General features: G+C 46.0%; 1 protein-coding gene across 4 annotated transcripts in view; it reads left to right on the plus strand.

Moving 5' to 3' along the window:
- Positions 1-3,807: 3,807 nt before the first annotated feature.
- The window catches only part of agap1 (ArfGAP with GTPase domain, ankyrin repeat and PH domain 1), a 99,900-nt gene continuing 76,272 nt past the window's right edge, over positions 3,808-27,435 (plus strand). For 2 of the 4 annotated variants that reach the window (XM_072700957.1, XM_072700958.1), the window contains exons 1-2: positions 22,987-23,368; positions 23,552-24,723. In XM_072700957.1, coding sequence (XP_072557058.1) covers positions 23,181-23,368; positions 23,552-24,723 — 1,360 coding nt within the window. In that variant the 5' untranslated portion in view covers positions 22,987-23,180. Of the gene's footprint in view, positions 5,001-22,986; positions 23,369-23,551; positions 24,724-27,435 lie in introns of those variants that run through there. The other 2 variants (XM_072700959.1, XM_072700960.1) reach the window with 2 other exon arrangements.

Below are 27,435 nucleotides of genomic sequence, written 5' to 3' on the forward strand. Positions count from 1 at the left end.
ATGGCCTGACCGTGAGAAAGGACCCGCCCCCAAACGCTCTCTCAAAGTCTCCACGACTGTGCGACCGAATATATGTGGCAGGAAATGGCTGAACACAAAAACATATATTTACGAATACGCCCGTAGATTAATAAATATTCTGTTCACAATGCATTGTAATTTTACATAACCGCCTTCTCGAACATATAGTTATCCCAATATCCTTAAACCGCGTACATACACCGTATAACACAAAACAAAATAACTTAATTTGAAAACTCAAATTCACGCTTTATTGACTATTATTTAATTTATTTAATGCCTACTTCAGATACATAGGCCATACCGCAGCCCCCCCGGTCGCTTATCAAAATGCAGCTGCACTGCTGACTCATCGGATAGCTGTCGGTGCATAGAAATCCTACGCGGGCTAGAAGTATAACACAAAACAATCCTGAGGGAAGCAATATGGCTGTAAGTGCACCCGGAAAAGTTTCTTCATTTCAGGGCGGATGTTGTTTTTTTTTTTAACGGCTTCAGAGCAGGCTTGTCCACAGGGATACAGGACACAGTAGTCTACATCATTTGTTTTTAGATTAAATAACGAAGCAAGTAACTTTGAAATAATTTATTACCACAATTTATAGAATCACATTTTGGAAAAATCCAAAAATATAATTCTAAACATAATTTTAATGTTGTAAAATGTAGCCTGTTGTCTTCTTATCTATTTTTAGCTATCAGACACCACTGAATAACATGGTTAATATCAAATAGGGTGAACATACATCCTGTGTTTCCCGGACTTGTCCTTTTATCTTGGGACCTAAAAATGCCTGAAATGTCCGGGATTTCGCTTTATTTCATGTTGACATTTGTTTTCTACAGTCAGAATACTTTCTGTGTGCATATCTGCGTTGCTTTGTCTTGGCTCTGGTGTCCTCCTTTTTGCAAAACACAAATGTGGTCACCCTAATATCAAATCAATTTCTTTCGGAATTATTCTAGCATTAAACTTTGCAAAGTATTATAATCACATTATATAATTTCCATCCGTTTTATCCCATTATATGTAGTATTCTAAAGTAAAACAATCCAGTTCATGTATGAAACAACTAGAGTATTCCGAATTTGCATGAAGATTAAGTAGGCCTATATTTTAAATGAATGAAATGGGAAATCGTACATCGGTATATTTTCCAGGGAATATTTAATTTACCGTGAAATCCGCACATTTTGCTGAAAGTGTATGCCGCTCTATGTCTTGTTCAATTTCTAAGAACTGAACAGTCGTGACCTTTGAAAATTTTATGGTGGTCTGCCTACAAAGCAGTATGGGTTTCCAGAAAGACAACTGTACTCCTAAAGCTTTTATATCAAAAACATGCTCTGGAGATATCAGATGTGAGTATTACACTGAAGACGTCACTCAAGCAAATACAAATATAATCGTTTATTATTTGAGTGACGTGTTCAATATGTTATAATACCACATACCAGGGGCGCCGTAAGGGGGAGGAAAGCTAGGACGATTCCAAGGGCCCCTGAGTGACAGGGGCCCTACAAAATTAGGAAAATAACTGGATTGGTTTGGACTGGGGGGCCTAATATGATACGCTTTCATGGGGCCCAAAATCTCTAGCAACGCCCCTGCCACATACAGTAAAACCACAATGTCCGGATTAACCCCCAACTTCCTGCTGCCCTGTTTGTGCCTGCCTCTGGTTTACATGAAAACTGAAGAAAATGACTTTATCCAGTTAAATTTCACTTTTTAAAGTGCTGCAATATATATTTTTTAAATATGTAAATCATGTTAAGTTAGCCTACATTTAGAAGTAATCTCACTCCGTTGTTTGTGGCTAAATGCGAGCTGTTTGTGACAGTTGTGTCAATGAGAACAAGAAGATGAACTCATCATCTGTAAACAAATAACGTTAATGAGAATCCCAGGAATCAGGACTTACCTGGACTTAAAAAAAAAAACAGGAAAAGGACACGTTGACATATTGTAGGCCACTAGAAACCTTCCAAATGATTGGTGACACACCAAATTAATAAAAATAAAAGTAAAACCAACATCCGCCTCATTGCATTCAGTTTATGGTGTACACTAGCTGTTAATCTATTTAATTAAATATTCGAAATGGGCATGACAGGTTTACTTAAATAAATCAAATGACACATTTACTAATTATCTAAATTTATTATTGTTTTTTAAAGTGAAGAGAAAGTTTACTGTAAAACCTAACTAAGCTAGTTCTGGTGCAAGGTCCCTTTAACGATGCTATTTACTAATTTATTAATTATAACTGTAAAGTAAAAAATATGATTATGAAATACGAAACAAACAGAAACTGCATTAAAGTTTACAGAACTTAGTCATGGTTTCCTCTTAAAATAGGACAAAGACAAGCGGCAAGCTAGACTCGTTGCACTCTCAGCAGCCGCGGTTTAACGGGGAATCTCAATTACAGTCCGGGCCGCAGCACAACTAGAGCCGCTAGAGGTCATGAAAGTTTTTTTTTTTTACAGTATCGCGGAGTACGACTAAAATAGAATTCGCTTATTCAGGAACCATAATTATATATAACCTGAGTGTATACGATTGGAGCACATTTCTGTTTAATACTAAAATTTCCATTGCTTTCATTATAAGTTTCACAATTTACAATTCAAAGCATATAGCAAAAATATATATTATGAAAACACTAGGCCTGTTCATAAATAAAGAACACATATTCTAATCAGGCAGTTCGAAATGATCAGTTATTTAAGCCTAGTATTTCATAATCACGCCTTAATCTAAAATGATAGGTGCGCTATATGCTTATACCTTAGGCCTAACACATTCGCTGCAAAATAAAGTTGAGTCACAATTAATAGACTGTTTTGCAGCTTGTCGTACTTGAGGATGTTTTATATTTTTGTTTATGCAAGTGCATTAACTCAAAGAACACGAAAATAAGGATCCTGTTGACAGGTACAGTTTGTGACGTTGCACTTAATTTTACCCAGGTTTGACGTTTCCTGTAGAAACATGTTTTCTGTAGTTCGTTTGTTTAAAAAATCGTGTAAATTTGATAACTTGGTAAAATAAATAATAATTAATAAATAACAACTGAAATTTAATGGCTTACTTATTCGTTCAAGGCTATTGCCCAATTCTCCTTTACAGCTGCCATAACATAAGCGTGGAGTAATAAGACGCTATTAATTATTATTATTATTATTGTGTCATTTAGTCTAGGAATTCGTTAAGAGTAGGGCGCAGCATACGGCGAAGTAAAGGGAGAAACGCAAACAACAAGCGTACAACGTAATTCAATTAATATGGATTTTGAATATTTTACTAATTTACTTGTCATCCGCCGGCCTGCATATCGGTTATTTGGCCAATCAGCGTAGGGTGACGCAGCACGTCCCGTCAGACCCGCGGTGATTGGCCAGTCCGTCCGCCCCCCTCTGCAAAGAGCGCTGCCCAAACTATCCCCGACCCCCAAGTATTTTACTCACTTGAACAAAATGGGGGGAAGTGGTGAAGAGGAAAAAAATAAAACACACTGAAACAAGTCACAAAGTGAAAACACAGTTTTATAAATGTCATTTTACACTGGGTTGCTATTTTGCAGTTTGTGTTGATTAATTTACTTATAACTTGTTTTTCTTTTTTCCCTTTCTCACCAATTTTCACTCACGACTTTTCTCCCTTGTCGTGCTCAAAGGGCTCTATAATCCTGCCCCCACCGTAAGTCTGACGGTTTTAAAGGACGTGCATGCAGTCTCTCCCTGCCCAGAGAATTTAATGGGAAAACCACAAGCCCCGAAATGCATTGCATTCTTTTTCTTTTTTTTACACCGTCCAAAGGAGAAGCCGCCCGACCTTTTCCATGGGACGTCCAAGGAGGGAGCAGGCGCAGTGGTATTTCTGAAGGATGCGGACAGCGGGGCTCGCCTAGACAGACGGGATATCATCAGCTCTGGGCAGGAGAGAGACGCCGAATACCGCCGCTGCCTTTATTATAACTAGTAATCTCCCGTAACTAGTAGCCAGCCGGTCCCGTGGGAGCGAAGCGGCGCTCCGGAGCACCCAGTCCACCATTACCCAGCTCGCTAGCCTTCCTTGTGCACGGGACTCCATCGTCGCGCTGCATGATTTATACCAGCATGGCAAAGGTTGGACTGACTCACCGGGAATTTCACCCTTTTGTGGAGTAGCCGCTCGGTAAATCGTAAGATCGCAACTCATTGTCACACTAGCCGGCAGCGCACGGCGTTTGCTTTTTAAACGCGATCGCCTTCGGATGTAGCCGGACCTGTTGTTGTGTGTTTTCTCTATTCCCGGTGGATATGGGAAAGCGCACCAGGGCCGCCCGAGAAGCAGTGCCGTCGCTGCCAGGAGCTGGGATCGGGAGGGCTGCGTCGCTGTCCCCGTCTTCCGGACTTCCTTTTCGGGGTCTGCCGCCTTTGGGGGCTACTTTGTTGCGATTCTAATCCGATACATGTTACACAGCGGAGAAGGCGCCCCCCCGGCTGGCCGTCCACCCCGCGAAGCTGCCCCGGAGCCCCGGGGTTACGCTGTCAGCTGTGCACGACTAGCTTTGTGGCCATCGCTCACCTTATGGATATAACTGACCAGGTATCGGTTAGTTCCTGAGACACTGACGTGGGTAACCAGTAATCAGACAGCTGTGCGCGTAATGTCGGCGTAGCGCAGAAGTACCGCGCAGCTGACAGACATCCGCCCGATCAGCCGACAAACTCCATTAAATTATAATAACTTACGCTTTTACCAGCATTTCCCGTGAAGCGGGAGGATTAACTGTCCCAGTGAGCCCAGGAGCGGAGGTTGGGCACCATGAATTATCAGCAGCAGCTCGCCAACTCGGCGGCCATCCGAGCCGAGATCCAGAGGTTCGAGTCGGTCCATCCGAACATCTACTCCATTTACGAGCTGCTGGAGCGCGTTGAGGAGCCGCTGATACAGAACCAGATCCGGGAGCATGTCATCGCCATCGAAGGTGGGTGCCGGTGCTGCTGCTGCACTTGGATGCTACCAGCTCGCGTGCACCTGCGTGTAAATATATAATTGAGCCAAAACGAATGATTTGACTTTTAACGCCCCCCCCCACACACACACCCCACACACACACTGAATCACCTCCCCGACAGTCACCAGGCTGGTTCCTCCAAGAGAGAACTGAAAAACGGGTGTGTAGTCCCGGTTGCGGTATCAGGATTACAGGTCTCTCCTTTAATAAGCGAAATTGATATCTTTTAAAGAAACGTTCTACTAAACGACCACCTCCACTTGGATTGTATCTTATAAACCTAGTTACCACCTTGGCTCACTTCTCTAGTTCACAGCACCACTGTTTATTATATACAATTCAGCAGCAGGCCTACTTTTCTCTTAATCTCTGTAGATGTGTTGTATACCTACTTTTCTCACAATACCGGCGCTATTTATTGCGCGTTTTAAAATCTATTGTTGAGGAGCTGGTATCTGTTTCTTCTTTTGAACTTGACCTTGTTACCTGTCAGGGTGGAGCCCGGTGCGGATATATGTTGGCACCGTCCTGAAAGGCACAAGCTACTCCTGTCTAGATGGGCAGATGTTGCTTACCAGGGGGCAGATGCGCTGGCAGGCTGTGTGATAGATTAAACTGCTCTGTTTTGGTTGAGCAGAGGTCATACCGCTCCAAGGATGGATCTAAATGCAGGTTGGGGAACTTCCTGGACCTTAAATCTTGGTAAAAAACTGAAAGACATTCACTTTTGCTGTAATTGGGATTGAGCTCTATGAAATATACTGATTTTCTCATGGAAAAGTAATTTGTCTACTCAAAAGAAGGTCACAAAGGTATACAAGCAAGTTACTTTGCCCAAGATGGTCACCACCATGACGATTCTGTTGATAATCGTCTTATGATCGTCTCTCAGAAAGTCCCATCAGAGCCAATGACATGAACTGTCACTGTAATCTGTTTACTGTGAATCTGACTTACATAATGCCTGAATAAGAGATGTGTGTGTGCTCACATAAATCCTGTTTATATAACACACTCAGATCATGGTGTCTGCTGAAGTGAACCTTTTAATACATCCAGTGATTGCGACCAAATGTTTCCTAGAATAAGTAATTAGGCTCTGGCATCGTCTCGCAGGCATTTCTGCCCATGTCTTGCTTGCAGGAACCTTTCAGGTGCTCCAGGTTAGCCGACTGCTTTCTAAAGGTCCTCCTCTGTCCTTCTCCTGGCTTCAGGGATGGCCGTACACTCGTAGATCCCAAAAAGGGACAGACGCGTCTCTCTGGTTGTTTTCAAGCAGACTAGCTGCAATGTAAAGGATCGTTGTCGTGCAGTAGTAGTTACTTTCGATGCACTCTGATCTAATGGTCCCCTCTGATGGAAAGGCCTTGGAATCCAGACAGAAACAACCCCAATCATGACATTTCCACCGCTGTTGCTGACTGTGGGGATGAATTTTACTGAAACGCATATAGGAATGAGCAGATACTGATGTTTTTGGTTTTAACCAAAGAGATCTGTGTTCCTGCTCGTCTAAGAGCTTTCCGACTGTTGGCCGCACCTCCAGCTTCTCTTTGGCAGACTGACGGAGCACAGCAAGGCTTTTTTTTTTTTTTTTTGAAAGCAGACTTTTATTTTTTTCTTGGTCTTCCTGGCTATCCTCCCGTGAAACGCCATCGCCGTTCAGTCTTCAGCAGTTTGAACATGCATGTCGGCGGCAGAATGGGAGGCCTCCAGAACTTCAGATGTGGTCTTTTGGCCTCTTTTGGACGTACTTCTTGATTTTTATTGTTGCTCTGGGAGAGTCTTAAAGGACATTTGCCTCTAACTATAGTCACAGTACCCTTACGTTTTCTCCGTTTGTAGAAGACCTGTTTTTCGGTTGGCCAATGAGCTGAAGATCCTTTTGCCTGAGATTTCTTGCCTCTGTCAGTTCGACGTGCGTTTAACGTCCTCTCAGACGTCTTTAGGTTACCACCTGGTGTGCTGAGCTAACTTCTTACATCAGTGATTAGGGCTGGATGGGAGAGGACATTTTTATTAATCATTAAAACCAGAACACGGGCTTAGAGGCATATAAACGGTCACGGTCAATAAGCAGAACATGTGTCTCCACCAGAGGTCGTTCAGAAGGATCAAACCTTATGTCCAGGGGCCAGATTAGGATAGCGAGCAGATGTATTTCAGTGGCTCTGCAGGTTAGCTCTCTGTGTCTGGAAGTGGAAGGTCATTGGTTCGAATCCCTTGACTAGTAGAGTGTTGCCACTTCAGCAAGATCCTTAGTCTCAGTTGTTCCAGGGACACTGGATGACCCTGGTGGCTGATCCTCCCTTGAATATTGCATTGGACAAAAGTGTCTCCTGTTTAATAAATAAATGCAGCGTAAGCCAGCTTCTGACTCTGGCAGTCAGTCGTCAAACGTCACGCTTAAGTTCGGTCATTTATTCAGTCAGAGGCGCTGCTTTGATTGATAATGATCTGTGTTCAGTACTCGTGCAACTGGTCATATATATATATATCATATGGAAGCTGATACTGAAATGCTGAGGTTTAGATATGACTATTAGCTGCTTGATGGTCTTACTGTCTCTGTCTGACAGCCAGACGACAGCTCGGTGAAACAGGCAGGGTCTGGAGACGTGGGATGCACTGCTTGGCATTGGGTTTTAAAAACATGGGTCAGGGTTCTTCACTGTGTTTAGACTACAGGCTGAATCCATAGATAAGACACCCATCGTGCAGTAAAGTCGGACAGTGAGAATGCAGGGTTTTCTTGTACGTTTTGTCCTTCTTCTATAGAATCCATGTTATTCAATGGTGTTCCCTCAGACGGCTCATGACTCACTAATGACGGCAGATTTTGTCCCGTCTAAGTGAAATGTTCCACATATTTCAAACAAGCTGTGCAGATATCTTTATTATTAATCTTAAATTTACATTCCATATTCTGATGCGTTGCTTTTGATAAAGGAAAATCTTGCTGCTGATTTCTGTGGTGTTAATTCATCTCCTTGCAAGTCATCTCTGAGATTCATTTTTTTTTTTTTTTGATTGCACGTGGTTTAACTATGCCTATGTAGCAGGCTTTACTTTTGGAGTAACTGTGTAATTTACTACTTCAGCAAGTGAAGTCATACTAATTAGATACAATGACACCTGTATGAGCAAATGGAAAGTTTAACTGGAGTAAAGTGTATTCCGTAATATAGACTTTGATCCTTTTGTATCAGCAGTTTCTCCATTAAAGTTAAAGCAATATTTTAATTTTCTTCAAAGTGCCTGCTCTCATTAAAAACATCATGAAAGTCATACATTTCCTCAAGTCAGTGGCATGTGACATTTATCTTAATTGTGTATGATTTCTTTTAACCAAAAATCCCAGTGACCAGTCGGTTCGGGTTTATGATGTTTACTGCAGTCACGGTGGGTGGAATTTCGTTTGAGTTTTTCGTGCCCCTGTCATTTGTTTTGAACAGGACGGCCATCTTTGAACGGTTTGCTGTGGTCAGTGATGGCTTTACCCACCTCATGCTGTGATTCAGTCTCTAATCCCGCCCTGCGGGTCACACCTCGCTTTCTGGGAGCGTGTAAAATGCGCTGAAGGACATCCTGGTTTTTATTACTCGTTTCACATTTGGGACGGATGCCCCCCACACTTTGTATCACAGGCTGCCACGCAGGTGCTCTGTAAATGTTTGTCTGTGGTGTTACTGAGAATATAATTACCATGCGTAATTTTCAGCTTATCCCCGCAGCCTGGGGGTGGCCCGGCTTGCCGAGGCCATGAAGCCATTTTAGAGGGGCGTGTTTTCTTGACAGATGATGTTAGTTTAAAGGGGGCCCCGGGATGGAGGCCCACGCATCTTGGCGACGGCTCGACGCATGCAGGCGCGCGGGTCGGAGCTCAGGTGTTCTGGGGCCTGTGTTGCCATGGCGCTGGGGCCCGTCCTGTCAACAGAGCAGGCCCGGCTGGGTCCTGGGGGGGCGTGCGCGGCTGCCCCACCTCCGCAGGGATAATGAAATGAGTAATTCTGCGTCGGTGGTAGCGAGCCATGGCGGCTGGGCCCAGGATCGGCGCGTCTCCCCAGGTTATCGCCCAGAGGCCGCGAGCAAAGCATCACAGGTACCCCATCTCGGCGACTGCCTTGCCATCTGTCCTCCTACTCCAGTTTTTTTTTTTGTCTTTTCAGAATGCAACAATGTGAGGAAACTGCTGATGCAATCTTTTTAATTAATTAGCATCGTTCTGCTGGAGGCTGACGGAGCCAGTTTCAGGAAGACCGACTCGGTGACTTAAGCGTTATTAATCACCGTCATGCTGCCACCACGTCAAGAAACTATTGATCCCTGAGGGGAAATGAATATGTGTGTGTGTGTGTGTGTGTGTGTGTGTGTATATATATATATATTTCATGAGGGTGGCCTGAGGGCCCGACGCCCTCTAGTGGGCCCTGTGTTCACTGCCCGGCACCGTGGAGCTCGATTGGCATTTGCCATAGAATACCAGAATTGGCAGGTCTGCCACTGGCACCCTGTGCTTTTCACAGATGAGAGCAGGTTCACCCTGAGCACATGTGACAGAAGTGAAAAGGTCTGGAGAAGCTGCGGAGAACATTATGCTGCCTGTGACATTGTTCAGCAAGACCGTTTTGGTGGTGGGTCAGTGATGGTCTGTGGAGGCATATCCATGGAGGGACACACAGACCTCTACAGGCTAGACAATGACACCTTGACTTCCATTAGGTATCGGGATGAAATCCTTGGACCCATTGTCAGACCCTACGCTGGTGCAGTGGGTCCTGGGTTCCTCCTGGTGCATGACAATGCCCGGCCTCATGTGGCGAGAGTATGCAGGCAGTTCCTGGAGGATGAAGGAATGGATACCGTTGACTGGCCCCCATGCTCGCCTGACCTAAATCCAATAGAACACCTCTGGGACATTATGTTTCGGTCCATCTGATGCCACCAGGTTGCACCTCAGACTGTCCAGGAGCTCAGTGATGCCCTGGTTCAGATCTGGGAGGAGATCCCCCAGGACACCATCCATCGTCTCATTAGGAGCATGCCCCGACATTATCAGGCATGCCTACAAGCACGTGGGGGCCATACAAACTACTGAGTACGATTTTGAGTTGCTGCAATGAAATTTCGGCAAAATGGACCAACCTACCGGATCATTTTTTCACTTTGATTTTCGGGGTGTCTTTGAATTCAGCCCTCTGTAGGTTTATCATTTTCATTTCTATCAAACGATGTGGCATCCTCTCGTTCCTAAAACATTACCCAGTCCATATGAGTATAGATATACAGCATGATTTTTTACCCCATTGAGATCTGATGTTTTCAAGGCGTTCCTTACATTTTTTTGAGCAGTGTATATTAAATTTTTGGGCAGGGAAAAAAAACTCATTTTGGTTCATTTAGGATGTAAATTTCATCCTCTGAGTGACAGGAATAACAGGTATATGTGGTATTGGGTGGTTTCCTTGCAAATTGTTAGTGGTAAGAGCTTTTAATTCCATTGTTTCCATTTTTCTCACGGTCTCTATTTAAAAAAAAAAAAAAAAAAAAAAAAAAACGGCTGTTAATGTGGGTTTATGACCCAGAAGGTGCTGAGGTTATAACAAGTAAATATTTGACTCTGTGAAGTTCGTCACTCCCATTTGCACCAAAAGCACTGGATAAAAGTTGCTACATCTCAGCTCATTGAAGTTACATCAAGTTTTAAAATAAACACACAAACAAACAAGCAAAAATAAAGAGCAGTGCTCAGTGGGCAGCTAGGTTATGTGGTCTTGTAGTCTGGGTCTGTGAGCTGTAGTGCCCCCTACTGGGGAGAATGAAGCCTCTCCATCTTGTTCAGAAACAGGCAGCACATGCTGAATATGAGCTTTATTTAAAACTGGACGTTCCCTTTCGCTTTGCGAGTAACAAAGAGTGTTTGTTCTTCCAGTTCTGACCAGAGCCAAGTCTTTATTGTCGAATCAACGGGCGTACAGTTAACGGGTTTGAGGGTGAAGGCGGCCCGCGACTGAAGAAGCATGTTCGGCCGCGAGAACAGAAAGCTTTGCGGCTGGTCGGCGGGCGACTGTCAAGTCGCTGATGCCTCTGACCTCAGCGGGCCCGTCTCACCTTGACAGATCCGATCCGCAGCCCCCCCTCCAGCCGGCTGGGTGGGCGCCCGCCGCGTCTGTCTGTTCCGGCAGCCTCTCGCATAGACGGTTCACAGTCAGAACAGCCGAACGCGCTAAAAATAAAGGCTGTGACTCAGGGTTCCTCTGTGAAGCCGTCCGCCCGTTACGTAACGGCCGCGCCGAGCCCAGCACCAAGCCAGCGGCGCTGCTCGCACGCGGAGTGGGATGTTTGAAGAAGACGGCAGAAGAGGCCAGCAAGCTGTCGTCTGCGTGTCTCTGCGTTAAGCTGTTAACCCGGCTCTCTCTCGTTGACTGACGTCGTTCTGACTTGCCGGTAGGTGCTGGGGTCTACAAGCCCCGCAGCCCAGGACATTGGTGTGTTTCAGGTCCCTTCTGATCCTCTCGCTCGGCGTCTTTTCCCCGCTCTGCTGCTCTCAGCCAGAGTCCTGGGAGTTTGCAGTCTGCTCTCGCTATGACTCAGATGTGACAGACCCCCTCCTCTCACCTCTGTCTCATCTAAATTCTTTGACAGGGTGCAGAACAAGATCATGTACTTCCCCAACCGAAGCAGAAAGCACTTTAAAAATCAACGGGTCAAAACTTAGCGTTGGTTTAATTCCGAGGATCTTGCACGTTCACTTTAATGTTGAGCTTTCCTGCCGCTCTTATTTGCTATGCTGGTTATGAATCTAATTCTTATCTGAGTTTATGTAAGGGTGTCTGCTCTGAGGCGGCTTGTGTTTGCACTCAGGAACTGAGACATTACATGTGTTGGGATTACACAGCGTATCAACGATCTAAGAATGTCGGGTTTCACTACGGAACTAAAGGATATTTAATCCTGGAGAGATTCAGTGTCAGAAAATTTGCCAGAATGGCCCTTTAAATGGGAAAACCACAATCACAATAAACTTCATTCAACTTCTTGAGAGCTGTAATGTTCGTCTATCTGTCCATCCGTCATCTATTACTGTAATATTTTTGTCACTATTTGTGCCATTTTCTAACTATTTATGTTTGCCAGGGTTCAGGGGACGGCTGTCCCAGGCAGCTTGTGGCAAAAATCTGTGCGTGACTTTTAGAGAATGCACCGATCCGACATTCGGATCGGTATCGGCGCCGATCCAGACCAATTTGACGGATTGGGTATCGGCCGTGCGTGACTGATCCACGTCCTATACTTATTTAGTTTTTGGCAATCTCTAAAAAGATAGCTCCTATTTCTTGTAAAATCAATCGCACGACAGCTCTTTCCCATTTTACATGTTTTTTTGCGCCATTCAAATCGAACGCTATCGCTGCCCCTCAGTCTTTTTTGCTACTCAGTGGGTGTGAGTACAGTGACTTCCGCCTACTCTGACGTCATGCACATACCCTTTGCAGTACGAGGAGCGTAAGATAAGACGTGTATACTTGTTTTGAAGATATTCACATTGAACTACAAATGCCTCAAAAATGCTTAAAACAAGATGTACAAACGTGGTGGAACAGTACGATATGTATGTTTGTAGTAGCCTAATATTTTTATCATACATTTTTTTCCATCTGTATTTACTAGCGTAAAAAAAATTATATATAAAATATAACAAAGTAAAAAGAGCTCTTGTATCGGAATTTGTATCGGTATCGACAATTGTATATCTGGATCGGAACTGAAAAAATGTGGATCGGCCCATCTCTAGTGACTTTCCTAAAGTGATGTTTAGGTTCAACATTGAAATGGGTACCTGAATATTTTTCTAATTAGTGGATGGATGGGATGGATCAGAATGGCTTTAAATATATAAGAAGAAAGCCTTCATGTTCCCCAGAAATGTTGTGTGTGCAGAATTTGAATTTCCGAGGCCCTGTTGGGCAGAGCGGGTGGTCCTGGCTCAGCGGCAGACTCTCAGGGTCTTCAGCGAAATGTCAAACGCTGTGAATTCATTTGGCCTTAATGAATCTGAGCGTGGCAGGAGGCCTCGCATTAATGGCGACGGTCGTGGAAGATTTTGAGAAATTAGAGATTGTTGCCGCTGGCGACACGCCAAAGAGTATGTGGAAGTACCTTTGCTGAGGTGACACCATTTTTGGGAATCAGTTCTCTGGCCCCAGATGCCATGGTGTCTCTCTCTCATCACTTCTTCAGATTGAGATTTTTTTTTTTGGGGGGGGGGGCTGTTACAGTTGTGCTCTGGATGTATATATATATTTTTTTTTGGTAGCCAGTTTTTATCAATGTAAATCTTTACTTTTGGGGAAAGAAGATGCTGAGGGAACAATTCCCAGCATCCTAATTTTGAAAAGTTAAAATGCAGTTGGGAACTTAGCTGTACTGACCAGAAATTGATGGTTTGGTTTGTACCGGGGTTTTATGGTAATTCTCCATCTGTAGCACCCATTGCCCTTTCATCCATCCTAATGCTCTCTGTATCTGCTCTGTGGGTGGACTCAATTTAGTCTTTTGACAGTTTTCAGATGGCCGTGTTTGTGTGGCGATGCTGAGATCCACGACCCTCTTTCACGACGCACTTCCACGACGCACTTTCGTAGCCGGGCCTTTTCGGGATTCTGCTCTGTCAGGATGTGGTTTGGTAGCTGTGGCTGTGTAGCTCTCAACAGCACCCTCTGCTGGCTGACAGTGGTGGTGACCTCAGGAGAGCAAGCCATTATGGGGAGGGAGAGACAAGGAACTAATAATAATAGTGAAACAAAAGGACATGTGAGGCTGACTTTTTTGCATTGGCATTGTTTGAGGAGAACAAGCCCTTTTCAGATCTCTGCCAGGGACAGATTTACAGCTTTACTCCCCTGATAAACAGGATTTGGCCTGGCGTTTAATTATTCAATATGCACATATGAAAATGCATTAGTCCCTGCAGTGAAGATCAGTAATCGAGAATTACAGCCCCCAGGACATCAGGCCAAGTTCACGGTTTGAACATGAGAGACTCTCAGGGCTGCTGCATGGAGAATCTGTTTGTAAAATGTCTGTAGATGCAGAGAGGTGCGGTTCTGGTCTGTGTGCATGCCCTGCAATCACCTTTGATTTTCATTTCTCGTATAAGAGGAAAGTCATATTTTTAGGTATGTATGTATACAGGAATGGTGTGTGTATATACTATTATAGATAGGCAACATTTAGAAAACTTTATACAAGAATGACCTCCAGTAGAATTAGCCATTTTTGCATTCCTGTTGTTCATTTAAAAAATACCTTAAAGGGGGCAGTAATGTTTTGAAGTGAAAGGCGTGCAGGATGTTTACTAAAATCCCTTTTTTACGTTCAGGGAGCAGCTTTACAAAGACCCGTCAACGTCTTCCTTGAACAAAATCCCATCGGCGTTTTGCATGTTGAATCCATACAAAACGACCGACATCTCATTTCCATACGTGATGAAACTGAGCGTTTTGACTTTCATTTCCAGTCTCCAGCCACATCGGGCAGTTCTGTGTGATTCCCAGTAAAATGTTGAAGTGTTTTGTAAAAGCAGACCTGCTTTTTAACTAAACGAAACAGAAAGGATGTAAGGTTATTTTGGAAAGCTAAGTACAGTATTTGAATTGTCTTCAGTGGCTGCTGATATTTAGGTAAAATGATTTAAAAAAAAAAAAAAAACCAAAGCATTAAAATTCTGTCCTATGTGCATCAAAGAAGCTATTTAGTTTTAATCTTAATACTATTTTTGCATAAAATTCCTTTTTTTTTGTTTTAAATTGAAGTTAATATTAAAAGTAGTGTGCTGAAGTCTGTTACTGATCTGAACGCTGAATTAATATTTTACGCTGTTTAGTTAGAAATGACTGATTAAAGGTTTTCATATCTCCGATTAGTGTAATAAATCTTTACAGTGTTTGAAATGCGATTCACTGCCGCTGTGCACCGCGTTTATTGATTTTTTTTTTTCTTAATCTACTTAAAAAATTCATATTATAAGGATGTTCTGAGACATTTGCGATTAGTAAAACTACTAAAAACAATATATCTGATCGTGCCTATATCCTTAGAATACACTGCTTGCTGCATGCTTTTCTGGAAAGCGATTCGGTGTTGCCCGTGGTTGAATGTATGTATAAATGATTACAAGCAGAATTGCGCAGGTCTATTAGTATTAGATGTAATTGTATAAAGCTTAAATTAAAAAAAACTGCATTTATGCTAAAAACGTAGCCTAATATTGAGTGTCATTGGGAATTTAGGTGGATGATCTTTTCAAAATCGGATATTATGATGTATATAATATATTTATAAATAAAATTAGTGGCATGAATATTTATTTTAACTCATCACTCGCTGATTCCGTTTACTGGAAGGCTCGGTAACTGGACGTCGGGCGTACCCGGGATCCCTCGGACTGGGACTTACTGGCCTGCTGGTCTCCCGGCCTCTGTTTAGCAAACCCCACACGCCATGGATGCCCGCTAAGACAGCGGGCCGTTTTGTACCGCGCAGGAAGCCTTTCAGGGCTGTGCTTTGCGATCGGCCCCCACCCCCGATCCCCGCGGCTGCTGCATTATTCATGCCAATGCGCCTTTTACGCCTCCGTAATGATATCCCAGGGGTCCCAGGGCGCGGCGGCTGCTAGGCGGGGCGGCTCGCCGCCTAACGGTCTTTATGGTCCGTACATCCGGGAGCTACTAAATCATTAAATCGCTAAATATCTTTAACTTGCTTATATAGAGAAGTGAATATTTTGAATAGCTCTCTATACATGCTATGCTGTCTAAACGTAACCCAGCCTACAAGCCCTCTAGGCTTGCCGCCATTGTGCTGTCCTCTTAATTAACATGCTTGACTGACTCCTTGATGGAATTGTCACCGTGAACGAAACGCATCTTGATTTTTTTTTTTTATGCGTGCAAAAGTGACTATCTCTCTCTCTCTGTGGCTCTCTCTGCAAATCATATAACCACCCATGTGTGCCTGTGATGATCCTAGATGTATAGCTGCTTATTTAGGCAGGGCGCTGATGATTCCGAGCTCCTGTCGCGAAGGTCCCTCCCGCAGGGATGGGGGGGGGGGCGACACGGCGTGCGGCCAATGAGGCGCTGAAGGCGGCTTACTGTCGCTGTGCATTTCACGGCGTGCGCCTGCGTTGGTATGGATAACGAGAGGAAAACATACCGGCTCCACAGAAACGAGGCAGTGGCTCGAGTCTGCCCCCTGCTGTGCCTCCATATTGTTGCTGTGACACATTAATTAATTTCATTGGTTTTACCTCCCGGGAGAAATCTTGGATGGGGAAGATATCCAAAAGTGTGGATCACAGCTAAAGAACCGGAAAAAACCTCTGGCACCTAACCTGTGGTGATAGGCAGTCATTACTGCTAAAGACTGTTTATGAGGACTGTTGGGTCCTCATTCTGTCACCGAACGGCGTGGTGCACCCCCCAGCCCTACCAAATGGGGGCACATACTCTCCTCATTTCTCATTCTGCTCTATGTCTGAACACAGATTTTAGAGGATTCGTTTCACTGGGGTGGGGCAGGGGGTGTTCAGGCAGCGGCGATGAGCCCTTTGTAGGGAGGGCATGTGTGAAATACACAGACTTAATGTATTCTCTGTGTTTCAGCACAGAGTGTGTTCCGGGGGGAGGCGGGTTTTTTTTGGGGGGGGGGGGGGGGGAGGTTGTTGTGCTACACAGAGCCAGAAAAGGAAGCTCAGCTGTAGACAAGAGGAGCAGGTCTTTCATCTGCATTGTTTATCGATTCTGGCAGACGACAGTCACGCTTAAAATGGGCTGGGGTGGGGGAGGGGTGTCATCAGGTCGGGTTCGATTACGTTGCCGAGGTCTTTACAGCAGTCATAGGTCCCCCTACTATTTTTTTTGATGGCTGTTCAGAGCGACATCAGAGCTCATATTCGCCTTTGCAGTCTGTTCCCTCTGTCAGAGCTCACTTGGCCAGTCTGTGGTGCCGTTACCCCATGGCACCGGCTGCCCCCCCCCCCCCCCCGGAATCTGACACGCTCCTGGTGCTCTGCGGCGGGTTCTCCCTCAGCCAACGCCTTTCCCGACGCGCCCTCTGTGTTCGCGTCACCTTCCTGTATTCACACCTGGCCTTCCTGTGCCGCAGCCTGGATTACCCGTTTCCATCTGGAAAATCCGGCCCACTGTCACTCCCTGACCCGGCAATCTGAGCCCAGCTCTCCGGTCACTTGCTGTATCCCCAATGTGAGCGCGCCCCAGGGGGGAGGGGGGTTGTTAGCCGCTGGCAGCTGAGTTACGCTCAGCGCTGGCCTCGTTGGCCGTGAGTTGATAACGCAGATGATGCCTGTTTACACAAGGGCTCTGAAAAGCAGCGGCGAGGCCCCCAGCAAAGGCCGTCCCGCTCTGCTCCCGCATTCTGCCGCGTCTCCCTTTGTCTTTAAAGCCCCGATCACCCTGCTTAATCCCGTTAGGCGGCCAGCCCCAAGCTCATTTATCCTTTTGTCTTTGTGTTAGATTAGGCAGCAGTTTTAGAAAGCTACACGCGACCTTATGCGAGAGCTTGACCTAAATCTTTTTTTAAAACCTAAAAAACCTACTGGACTCGTTTAAGCTCGTTTTATGGCATCAGTTCTTCCTTCAAATGTGATGAATGGATTGTTCATTCCATAAAGCCACCGTGTTTAATCTTTCCGTGTCTCGAACACAGCTGCGCTCCCGAAATATTCTTCAGGGTCAGGTTCAGAACGGAGCAGGAACTGAGGTCTGGACCTTACTCCGAAGGTCAGAGCTGTACTTGAACTCAGAGTTTTTGGTTTGCAGATTCCTGACAGTCCAATCTCACAAAGTAAATGACATATTAAGCTGTACATCAGTGGTGCCACACAGTATTACTGAGCCTGAAGGCAGAGGTTTGGTGCATCATAGGATGAAAAGAATTCAGTAATTCAACTGGGTCCTGTGTTCATGGTCATTTGGCAGCGTAATAACCATTGACCAGAATTCCTGTACAGGAGCACAAGACTACAAACACACATATTCTGACCTCCTGAAGGTCTGTTCATGCAGACCAAGCCTGCTATGAGACCACTGCATTAAATTTTTTATATATCTTCAGCATGCTGCCCCTTTCTCCCAATCTGCCCACTTGGCTGAAGACCAGTATCACGCCCTTTTTTTCTTCCTGTTTATTTGTAAGCATCAGCATTTCTGTCAGTACACAGTGTTGTCCTGTAGGGGGCGCTGTCTGCACTCACATCGCTTGAAAAGCTCCTGACTTGAAGGAGTCATGCCCTTCACATACGCCATGGGGTTAAAACTATCCACCGACTCCACACTTTGGTGTCATTTTCTCTTTTGGGATTGTGGTTTGGTTTGTACAGGAGGGGGGGGAAAGTGCAGTATTTTATTTTATTTTTTTAACTATGTAATCTTTGTAGTCCTAAAACCTGAAGACCCTCACGGGTCTGTTTGTTTGCAAAAAATGTTTTACTTTTTCCCAAACAGTACATTTTTTCCCTGATTTCCAGGAAGAGTCAAGTGTGCAGGTGTGCCCCCCCCCCCCCCCCCCCCCCCCCGACTACTGCTGGTGTTACATAACACACAGTTACACTTAACATCTGAATGAAATCCTGAGTGATCCCTCAGAGCTCAGGGTGTCCCACCATGCCTCATTTCCCTGGGATGATTTATGAGTACTGTGCGGCCCCCCATCCCCCCCCCCCCCCACACCTTCGTCGATTTTAGTATTGCCTTTTACCCCATGCGAATCATGCATATAAAAAATGAGATTTAATACATAGTCCATTTCCATCGTGTAATTGTGCTGTTGCATAAACAGCATGCCGTAAGTCTTGACCTGTAGAATCATGACGGGTTTGTAAATACGATCCTTTTTTCCAGATTTTTGTTTACCTGGTCTGGATTTTCTGCATCCCTCTGCCTGTCTCGGTTAATGCTTCCCTTAACCTTTGCCTGGGTAAATGGAGAGAGAGGATCAGTGTCTGTAGGGCTTTTGCGAGTTCGCTTGAGGTGCTGTGGAGTGTGAGATCACCGTTTTATCGGGTTGACCGCAAAAGTAGGAATCTTTCTCGTGTCAGGCTTGGAATTTTTGAGGTGACTTTGCGGATCCTGTAATTCCTGTTTTGCCGCCTTCAAATCTTTGGGGACGGCCACCACACGTCTCCCGTCGCCGATGTCCGTCTTTGGACACGCACGTAAACGCGGCATTTGGCGACTCCACCTGCTTCATCTTTCACGTCATTGGCAATCCCAAAACTGTAGAGGAGCGTATGAGATTATGTAGCTAAAGTTCCACGTATTGTTCCAGGAAGAGCTCTCATTGTTTTTGGAGGCCCAGCCTTGCTTGAGCCTGGAGGGGAAGGAGATCTTCCTCAGAGGCAGTGGTGGTGACAGCCAGAAGTCTTGCTTCTGTCATGGACAGGATAGCGTTCTGCTTTACAGAATAAAATCCAGGTGGAAGATAATTTGATGACGTTTTTGTGGTCTGATTGGGGGGGGCATTATCATTGTCCCTCAAATTCCTTCCCCATTTGTTCTGTCCTTCCCATAGTATATACTTGTTTTAGTGGAGCATCTAGTCTCTGTCCATTGTTTGCTACAGTCATGTATACTGGTGGTGAAGCAGTATCTGGAAATTTCTGGTCCTTTGTTACCCATCTTCTGACAAAGATACAACCACTATATTTTCTTGACCGTTTCGTTTTTAATCCATGAAAGCATATAATGGTCTTATAAATTTTACTCTTTGAAATGCATGTATCAAAGCCTAATGTAATTTATTGTTTTATTGTTGACAGTTTTTATCAAACACAGGTTGCTGAGGATAATAAAATATATCCAGGCGGCGATTCGTGTGAATATGAGATTGAACAGTGAATCAGGAGTAGAATGAGCTTTTTATCAGCGTGTCTGTAGTGCTGCAAATTATTTTTATGACACCTCAGCCTGTTGGTTTGTAGTTGGCTGGAACCCTGATTATGGCTTTGTTCAGTCCCTGTAGAATTTGCTGTGTTAAACCTGAACTAATCCAGCCTGGCTAAATTAATGAGCGTGCAGTTAGTTGTAACCATTTTCCATTCCTTAGTTGGTGCTTCTTGTACTTTCGGCTTGAGTGTAGATTTATGTCCACACAGGGGAAGGCATGCCCTCCCCCAACAATATGAAGTGAATTCATTTTATACTAGTGGAACAGTGTAAAAAAGGGAATTATTAAGTGCCCACCCGCCCCCTCACTATCACCATGCATTATCCATAAGAATTTTGACAAAAGCAGATTGTGAACTTCAAGGAAAACAGGCTGGAATAATTCTGGAAAAGCCAGACGACTGGAAGGAGACTGTTTTTGTGTGAATCGAACAGCCGGATGCAGTCCAGATGAAATGTTCCTGTTAGATATGTCAGTGTGAGGGCACCGAAGACTCCGAATGAGGTCTGTCGGCAAGACCGGAGCAGCCAGTCCATAATTCACAAGCCCCTTCGTGATGGAGCTGCTAGAGTAATCTGAGGGTGTGCATAACAGCAGCAGAGTGAAAAAGCGGAACAATGTAGCAACATAACTGGGAAGTACTAGAGAGTACTGGAGAAGAACCAGTTTGTATGCAAACCACCCCAGCAGGAGGGTAATCATGACCAAACTGTACAGAGGGACCAAACAAATAAGATGAAGCTTAAGTCCAGATCTCAAATAGCCAGCAGCTGATTCTTACTAAGGTGTCTCTACGTAGCCTGAGGAGAATGGCTGAGGTGCCTCCAGTCTGGTGAGTGGAGATGGTGCAGGTGTTCCTCAGAGGTCCCTGTAAGGACCCATTTATTTCCAGCCTCTGCAGGTGCAGTAGATCCATCCAGATGCCTGTTTTGTACGTCCCTCATAAGTGTGATGCCCTTTCTGCAACAATCAGAGCCCTCCACTTGGCCCCATTCACCAACAGAAGGCTGCTTATCTTTGGTAAATGGGTTTCCAATCAGTCATGAGTGGTCACCCCCCCCTAAAAAAAAAAAAAAAAAAAAAGGCAGAAGGTGTTATCTCCATTCCCCAGCTCCTGTCAGTCTTGCTCTCCTGGTGGATAGAGCCAGTGACCCGGAGGTCAGGGGTCAGAGTTCGCTTAGAGGCGGTTCCAGGGTCCTTTTGGAGATAAGGAACAAGAAGGGTTGTCATTGATGGTGCCTGAATTGAATTTATTTAAAAATTCACTGCTGAAATGGAGCTTAATTCTTGTGGCTTGCTCTGTCGGGTGGGGGAGACATTAAGAATACACAATTTTAACAAGTCCAAAATTAAATAAATGTCAAGCATTTCGAAACGCAAAAAATAAACATATATAAATATACACAGACCCTTGATAACTCTCTTTATAGTAAATCATCACTTACAATCTCACAAAATTATTAAGGGAAAATTGTATTGGCAATTTTATCCCCCCATGTGATATATACGTAAATCTGGATTTAGAAAGCGGCACCAGGTAACGCTCCCCAAAGCCCATAAATCAGTATCCGCGGCCCTGCTTGCAAATTCGATGCATTTGCTTAAATTTTTGTGCCATTTTGCAGACTAAGGAAAATAAAGATGCTTTCTGCTTGCTTACATAAGGGGGTAAATTAGGATATTTTGTCAACTCTGTCTCTTCTTTTTTTGTCTTAATGGTTGTAACTAATTGGATCGGCTTTTTCTTTGATGAATTATTATTCACGTTGCGGGTGAGACGCTGCTGCTGGTGGTAATGACGGGCTGAGTCTGATGGATGTGTTCTGTGCGGGGAGAGACGCGCCCCCCCCCCCCCCCCCCCCCGTCCGTGTTTCATGGCGTTTGATAACATGTACCGTCCTTGTGTTAGGGATGATCTGTTTAAGTTTGCTAAACGGTCCCTTTGTTCGTCTATTCACTGTAGCTGGATTACAAAAAAGTCGATGTCAATGTGTCACCTTACTGTCAAAATATTCACGATATTGGCTGTTTTAATGAAGGAAAATAAACGAGTCTTAATGAGCTATAATAACCTATAGCAAAAATGTGCGTGTCGCCCAGGCGTGGAATATGGACTTTGAACATATCGTTTGTGCATCTAAATACAGGTATCTGTTGTATGGGATAGCATGTATTATTTTAGTAGAAACTGATATTTTCAATATAACGGTGAAAAATAATGCAGATTCTAGTAAGAGAACACGGTTCGTATCATCTTTTCCATTCGCATGTGTAATACGTGCTCTGTACCGCAGGATGATTTCAGTCCCAAGTGGGTCTCTGCTATCGGACCTTTGGAACAAAGATCGTAACCTGTCTATTGGGGAAAGATGTGTAGGGGGGGTGGATTATAGTCATGACAGAAGTGAGCGATGGCTCGTCCCCCGGCTCCCCTCTCCACCCCTGCGTTACTTTGTCAGCCCCTCACTGTTACGTTAATGCGCAGGTTAATAGGCGCGGCGCTGGTTTGCGCTCCGCTCTTTTACAAATAGCCGCAAATTGCGGCTGCAGCGTGTCCTTATCCGCGGATCTTACATCCTGGATAATTTGGCATAACTCCGCACCCATCGTGTATTTTTCGCATTGCTCCCCCCTCTCGGAGGGACTACACACTGGGAAGAAATGGTATAAAATACAGTGCGATGTTAATGCAGACTGAAGCCCCAACCCCACCCGACACGATGATTATAAATCCAAACGGAGACGGGGGTGGGGGACGTTTTGCAAGCCGGCTCGTAATAAATATGTAATTTGGGCTTCTTGTCTGCTCCCGTCATTGTCCTTCTGGTTGCTCCGAAGAGCAGGAAGCCTGCAGGCGGCTGAGGGCACGCCGCCAAGCGCGGCTCTTATCCGTGATCCTCCCGGAAATCTGCTCCGTGTTTTGTTGCCAGTCTACCGTGCTGGGCTGGGCTCCGCTGGGCTGGGCTGGTTTGTCTTCTGAACGCGGATCTGCGGAGGGAGTCCGGAGGAGGTGCGACCGCCGGCCGACGTGTGAAAGAGCCGGCGAGGAGCTGCCGGCTCTGCCGCGACCTGCGCCGGATCCATCCCGCCTCCTAAGGAAAATCTCGAAACAGAGGCGAACAAAAAGTGCGTTTTCCGGCATTTCTGGGTGGAGGATGCGATGCGGGAGCTCGGTCACAGCCGATGAAGGTTGCGCTTCTGGAGTGTTTTTGCCGAGATGATCCGCATGGAGCGGAGCGCCGGTCCCGGACTCCCTGCCCCGTCTCTGTGATCGCCGGTGCCGTAAGAGCACAGACCCATTTAAAGCGTTGCTTGATTTTGCTGAAGTGCATCGACTCACCTGGGCTGAGGACACCTCGCCTGCTTTTCCGGTGGGGACGCACGACCGCGCTGCATTTTACAATGCATGGGGTTCGTTACCTTATTGTTAGTTGATAAAATACAAATAAAACCGGACAGCTAATTACCTTCATGCATTCCTGACCTTGGTCATGCTTAAGTTAATCTAAATGTCCATTTTTTGCTCTTTGTTCTTGCCACTTTGGTCCTTAAAGAATGCACATTTTGAACGGTGACTCCTCCGATAGCATGGAGAGGGGCACGCCACAGAGGAAGACTGTATACCGGATCTCCCTCACTTTGGTGAAAAGAGAGAACATATCGGCAGCTGGTGACGGAGGGGGCACCCCGGCGCTCCTGGGCCCAGGCGAGCCCCAGACGGCCGCCGGTCAGAGGGACAGCTCCACGGAGGGCCACGGGAGCTTCCTGCTCGAGGAGCTTAAGGAGGTTGCGGAGGAAACGGACGACTTTCCATCGCAGAACAGCATGAGGACGTTCAGGACCTTCAGTACGGGACGGCTGGAAATGAGGAGGTTTAAATTTTCCAGGAAGACACCTCTCTCCCTCAAATCGATAGACCCTGCTCTTTCGGGGGGGCTTACGGCCAAGCAGAGCACCGATGCCGCATCCGAGTCCTCTGGGCGGGGGGGTGGCAGGGATATTGGCGTGACTGGGATGGGTTTGACCGAGTCGCAGACGTGCCCAGTGGACTTGCACTGCTCCGACCAGCGCTTGAACAGTTCCGACCAGGTCTTGGTGTCTTCTGCCTCTGTGAGCTCCCCGTTGTCTCAGTCGAAAGGGGGCGTGAACTCAGACAAGACCCCAACCCCCCCAGTGAAGAGAGCCCCCGGCCTGCTTCGACGGAGCTTGAGTTTCCGGCACTGGAGTGGGGGGGAGGTCCTCCGCCAGCATGTGCTTTCTAAGCAGGCCCACCATCGCAGCTCCAGCTGCCTGGGGGTCACCGGTAAATCCTCCGGGGACGTCGTGTTGCAGAATCCAGCCTTTGATGAGGCTGCGTGCAGAGACGGCGTGAGCTCCGCGGACCCTGGGGAAGCGCTGGGCCAGGTGGGCGCTGGCACGCAGTGGAGCAGGCGGGACCTGGCTCAGATTAAGAACCGGACTCTGGACAACAGTGACCTGCAGAGGCTGTCCGAGAAGAGCCTGGAGGAGAAGGAGAGCTTCCTGAGGGGCAGTGCTGGTGCCAGCAACCAGGAGCGCTGGCTGACGCGCATCTTCGGAGGAATATTCTCCGCCAGGGATGCCAGCCTCGCGCCCAGCCCCCGTGCCCTTGAGGGCGGGAAGAGGGGCTTTCTGTGGACCAGGAAGAGAGCTGCTCTGGGCCACTCACAGTCCAGCACGGAGAGCATTGAGCGAGCCCTGCATGAAGGTAATCTGCCCGGGTTGTCTGCATCCCGTCTGTCTTTGGTGTGGTAAAGTTCAGAGCAGAGCATCTGATGTGCAGTTTGCCCAATTTGGGGCAGTGTTGCAGACTTTTGCTTGAAGGGCCCATCCTCAAACGAGAGGGAAGTTCCTAATCATGGAGCCGGTTCATTCTAGTCTCTGAAACAGCCTGGTTCGCTCGTCCGGGTCATCTGTGTCTCTCCCATCGGCTCGGGGACACACACTTTATGGAAAAGTTGTCCACTGACAGGATTGGAACAGAAGCACATTCATTTGTTCTGAAGTTATTTTCCTATGCCGTTATTTTTAAGCCGTCTGAGGTTCTCAGGCTATCTGAAGGGCTTCCTTGCAACCATGGTGTCTGTCACTGTCATCCAGGGAGCCTGTCATCTCTTTGGTGGTCGTTGTCCTGGGCTATTAAACCATAAAAATGCTGTAGTACTTGTTGGTTAAGGTCATTGTTGTTGGCACATTATAGCGTTATATACGCTTCATGGGTTCAGTCATTCATAGGCGTTATTTTGAAACATTGATCATTGTCACGATGATACATTGGTGCTATTTTTGTTATTTAGTATTGTTTACAGATATGATAGAGAAATTGGTGACAATGATGGATATAAGCAGAATATTAGATTAGTAGGTGAATTTTAAGAGAAGAGGCAGATGAATAAGCATTTAGTCTAAAAACCGCAGCATGAAAATAGGACTATGTCTAATTGTGATAGTTTGTCAGGAGGTCAAAATATATATATATATATATAGCATCAAAATATTATCAATATTATTGTCCATTACTTACCGCAAGTCATTTAAGCCGCGTTGGAAAACGGCAGTTTATACCTTGTATAATATACCATAGATTCTTCTCTACCCTTCATTTCAAAGTCTAAGATAATGACAGAGCCCCTGACCCAGTATCCTGCCCTCCAAATCCTGTCCTGCCTACTGGTTACAGCCGAAATCCTGGCCACCTAAGAGCTGGAGACACTCGGTCGTGCCCCAACGCCTCTGTGATTGGCGTCTGACTGGGCCGCCTTCAGGCTGCCATGTAACCTCCCCACCCATGTGTGATTACTTCACAGCAAATGAGCCTTAATTTTTCCAATCTGCAATATTGAGTTCCCGGGGTGTGGTTCAGTTTGCTACACTTCCCCACAAGCATTTCTCTGTGCTCAGGCCTACAGTTTACTGTTTTTTTACCACTGAGGAATTATGGGAAGTTGAGGATTTGAAACACAAAAAGGTAGATACTGTGCAGGGGGCTTAAAACTGACTCTCCAGTTCGAAGAGCACTGTGTGCTTTGGATGTTCAGTGGGATGTTTGGTGGCGTTCTTTATTTCTGTCCATTTTTATGGCCTTGCGGCTACTGTTACCAGCGTTGGAGAAAACTGCAGGTGTCAGGTTCGATGTTCTCAGGATCGGATGGAGCTTTAATCTATGCCACTGATCCCAGGCAAGGAAACCCAAAGTAATTGCTGTTCTAGCACAGGCGGGTACGTGCTGGACAGGTGGCGCCACTGAGCGGCGATCATTATCTTCTGCAGGCTCATGATGGGAATCGGTCCCAGATTTCCTGAGGAGAGCCTGATTCCGCACTGCCAGTTTGCTCGGAATGGCCGATCCTCCGGTTAGAGAGCAGTGACGTTGCCTCCGCCCCCCACCCAGTGTGCTGTCATGGCCTCTCCTGGTCTCCCTCCCACACTGTCACGTGGGAGTAGCCGCGTAACTTGACAGCCATGTTGAACTCGTTAGTGGAGCCCATTTGAGTGTGTTTGGCTGTCAGCTGGGTGGCTGTGCCTGTCTGCCAGAGGGAAAAGCACAGTTAGTTTCCCTAACAACACGCGTGATGGCTGAGGCTGCCCTCATTTTTGGATGCGTCTTATTCTGTCTCGTAGGTTCTGTGGAAATTTGCCTACTGTGCATATACTCTGTGTCCGTAGCTGTCCTTACTAGCTCAGTACACACGCTGACCTTATTTACACGCACAGTGTCCTCTCTGGGTCAGTATGCAGTGTCACCCGCAGTGATGTACACACTGTCCTCTCTGGCCCGTTACACAGACTGACCTGCATTTATATGCATACTGTCCTCTCTGGCTTAGTATGCAGTGTCACCCGCAGTGAAGTACACACTGTCCTCTCTGGCCCGTTACACAGACTGACCTGCATTTACATACACACTGCCCTCTCTAGCTCGGCATGCACTGTCACCTTCAGTGATGTACAGAGTGTCCTCTTTAGTTTAGTATGCACTGCCCTCTGTGGCTCGGTATACATCGTCACCTTCAGTGATGTATGCACTGTCCTCTTTAACTCGATACACACTGTCCTCCCTCAGTATGCACTGTCGCCTGCATTGATGTACACGCCAGCCTCTCTAGCTCTGTATGCACTGTCTTCTCTAGCTTGGTATGCTTTGTCACTCGTAGTAATGTATGCATTCTCCTCTCTAGCTTGGTATGCAATTACCCACAGTGATGTATGCACTGTACTCTCTAGTTCAGGACACACAGTCCTCTCTAGCTCAGTACACACTGTTAACTGCAGTGATGTACGCTCTGTCCCCTCATGTAAGCTCAGTCTGCACTGTCACCTGTCTGTCTGTCTGCCTCTAGCTCAATCCGCACTGTCACCTGCAGTGGTGTGTGCACTATTCTCTCCTCCTCCGTAGGTACAGCTTCCAGTGCTGTATGCT

Source organism: Paramormyrops kingsleyae, chromosome 16, assembly GCF_048594095.1.
Source record: "Paramormyrops kingsleyae isolate MSU_618 chromosome 16, PKINGS_0.4, whole genome shotgun sequence".
NCBI classification, from domain to species: domain Eukaryota; kingdom Metazoa; phylum Chordata; class Actinopteri; order Osteoglossiformes; family Mormyridae; genus Paramormyrops; species Paramormyrops kingsleyae.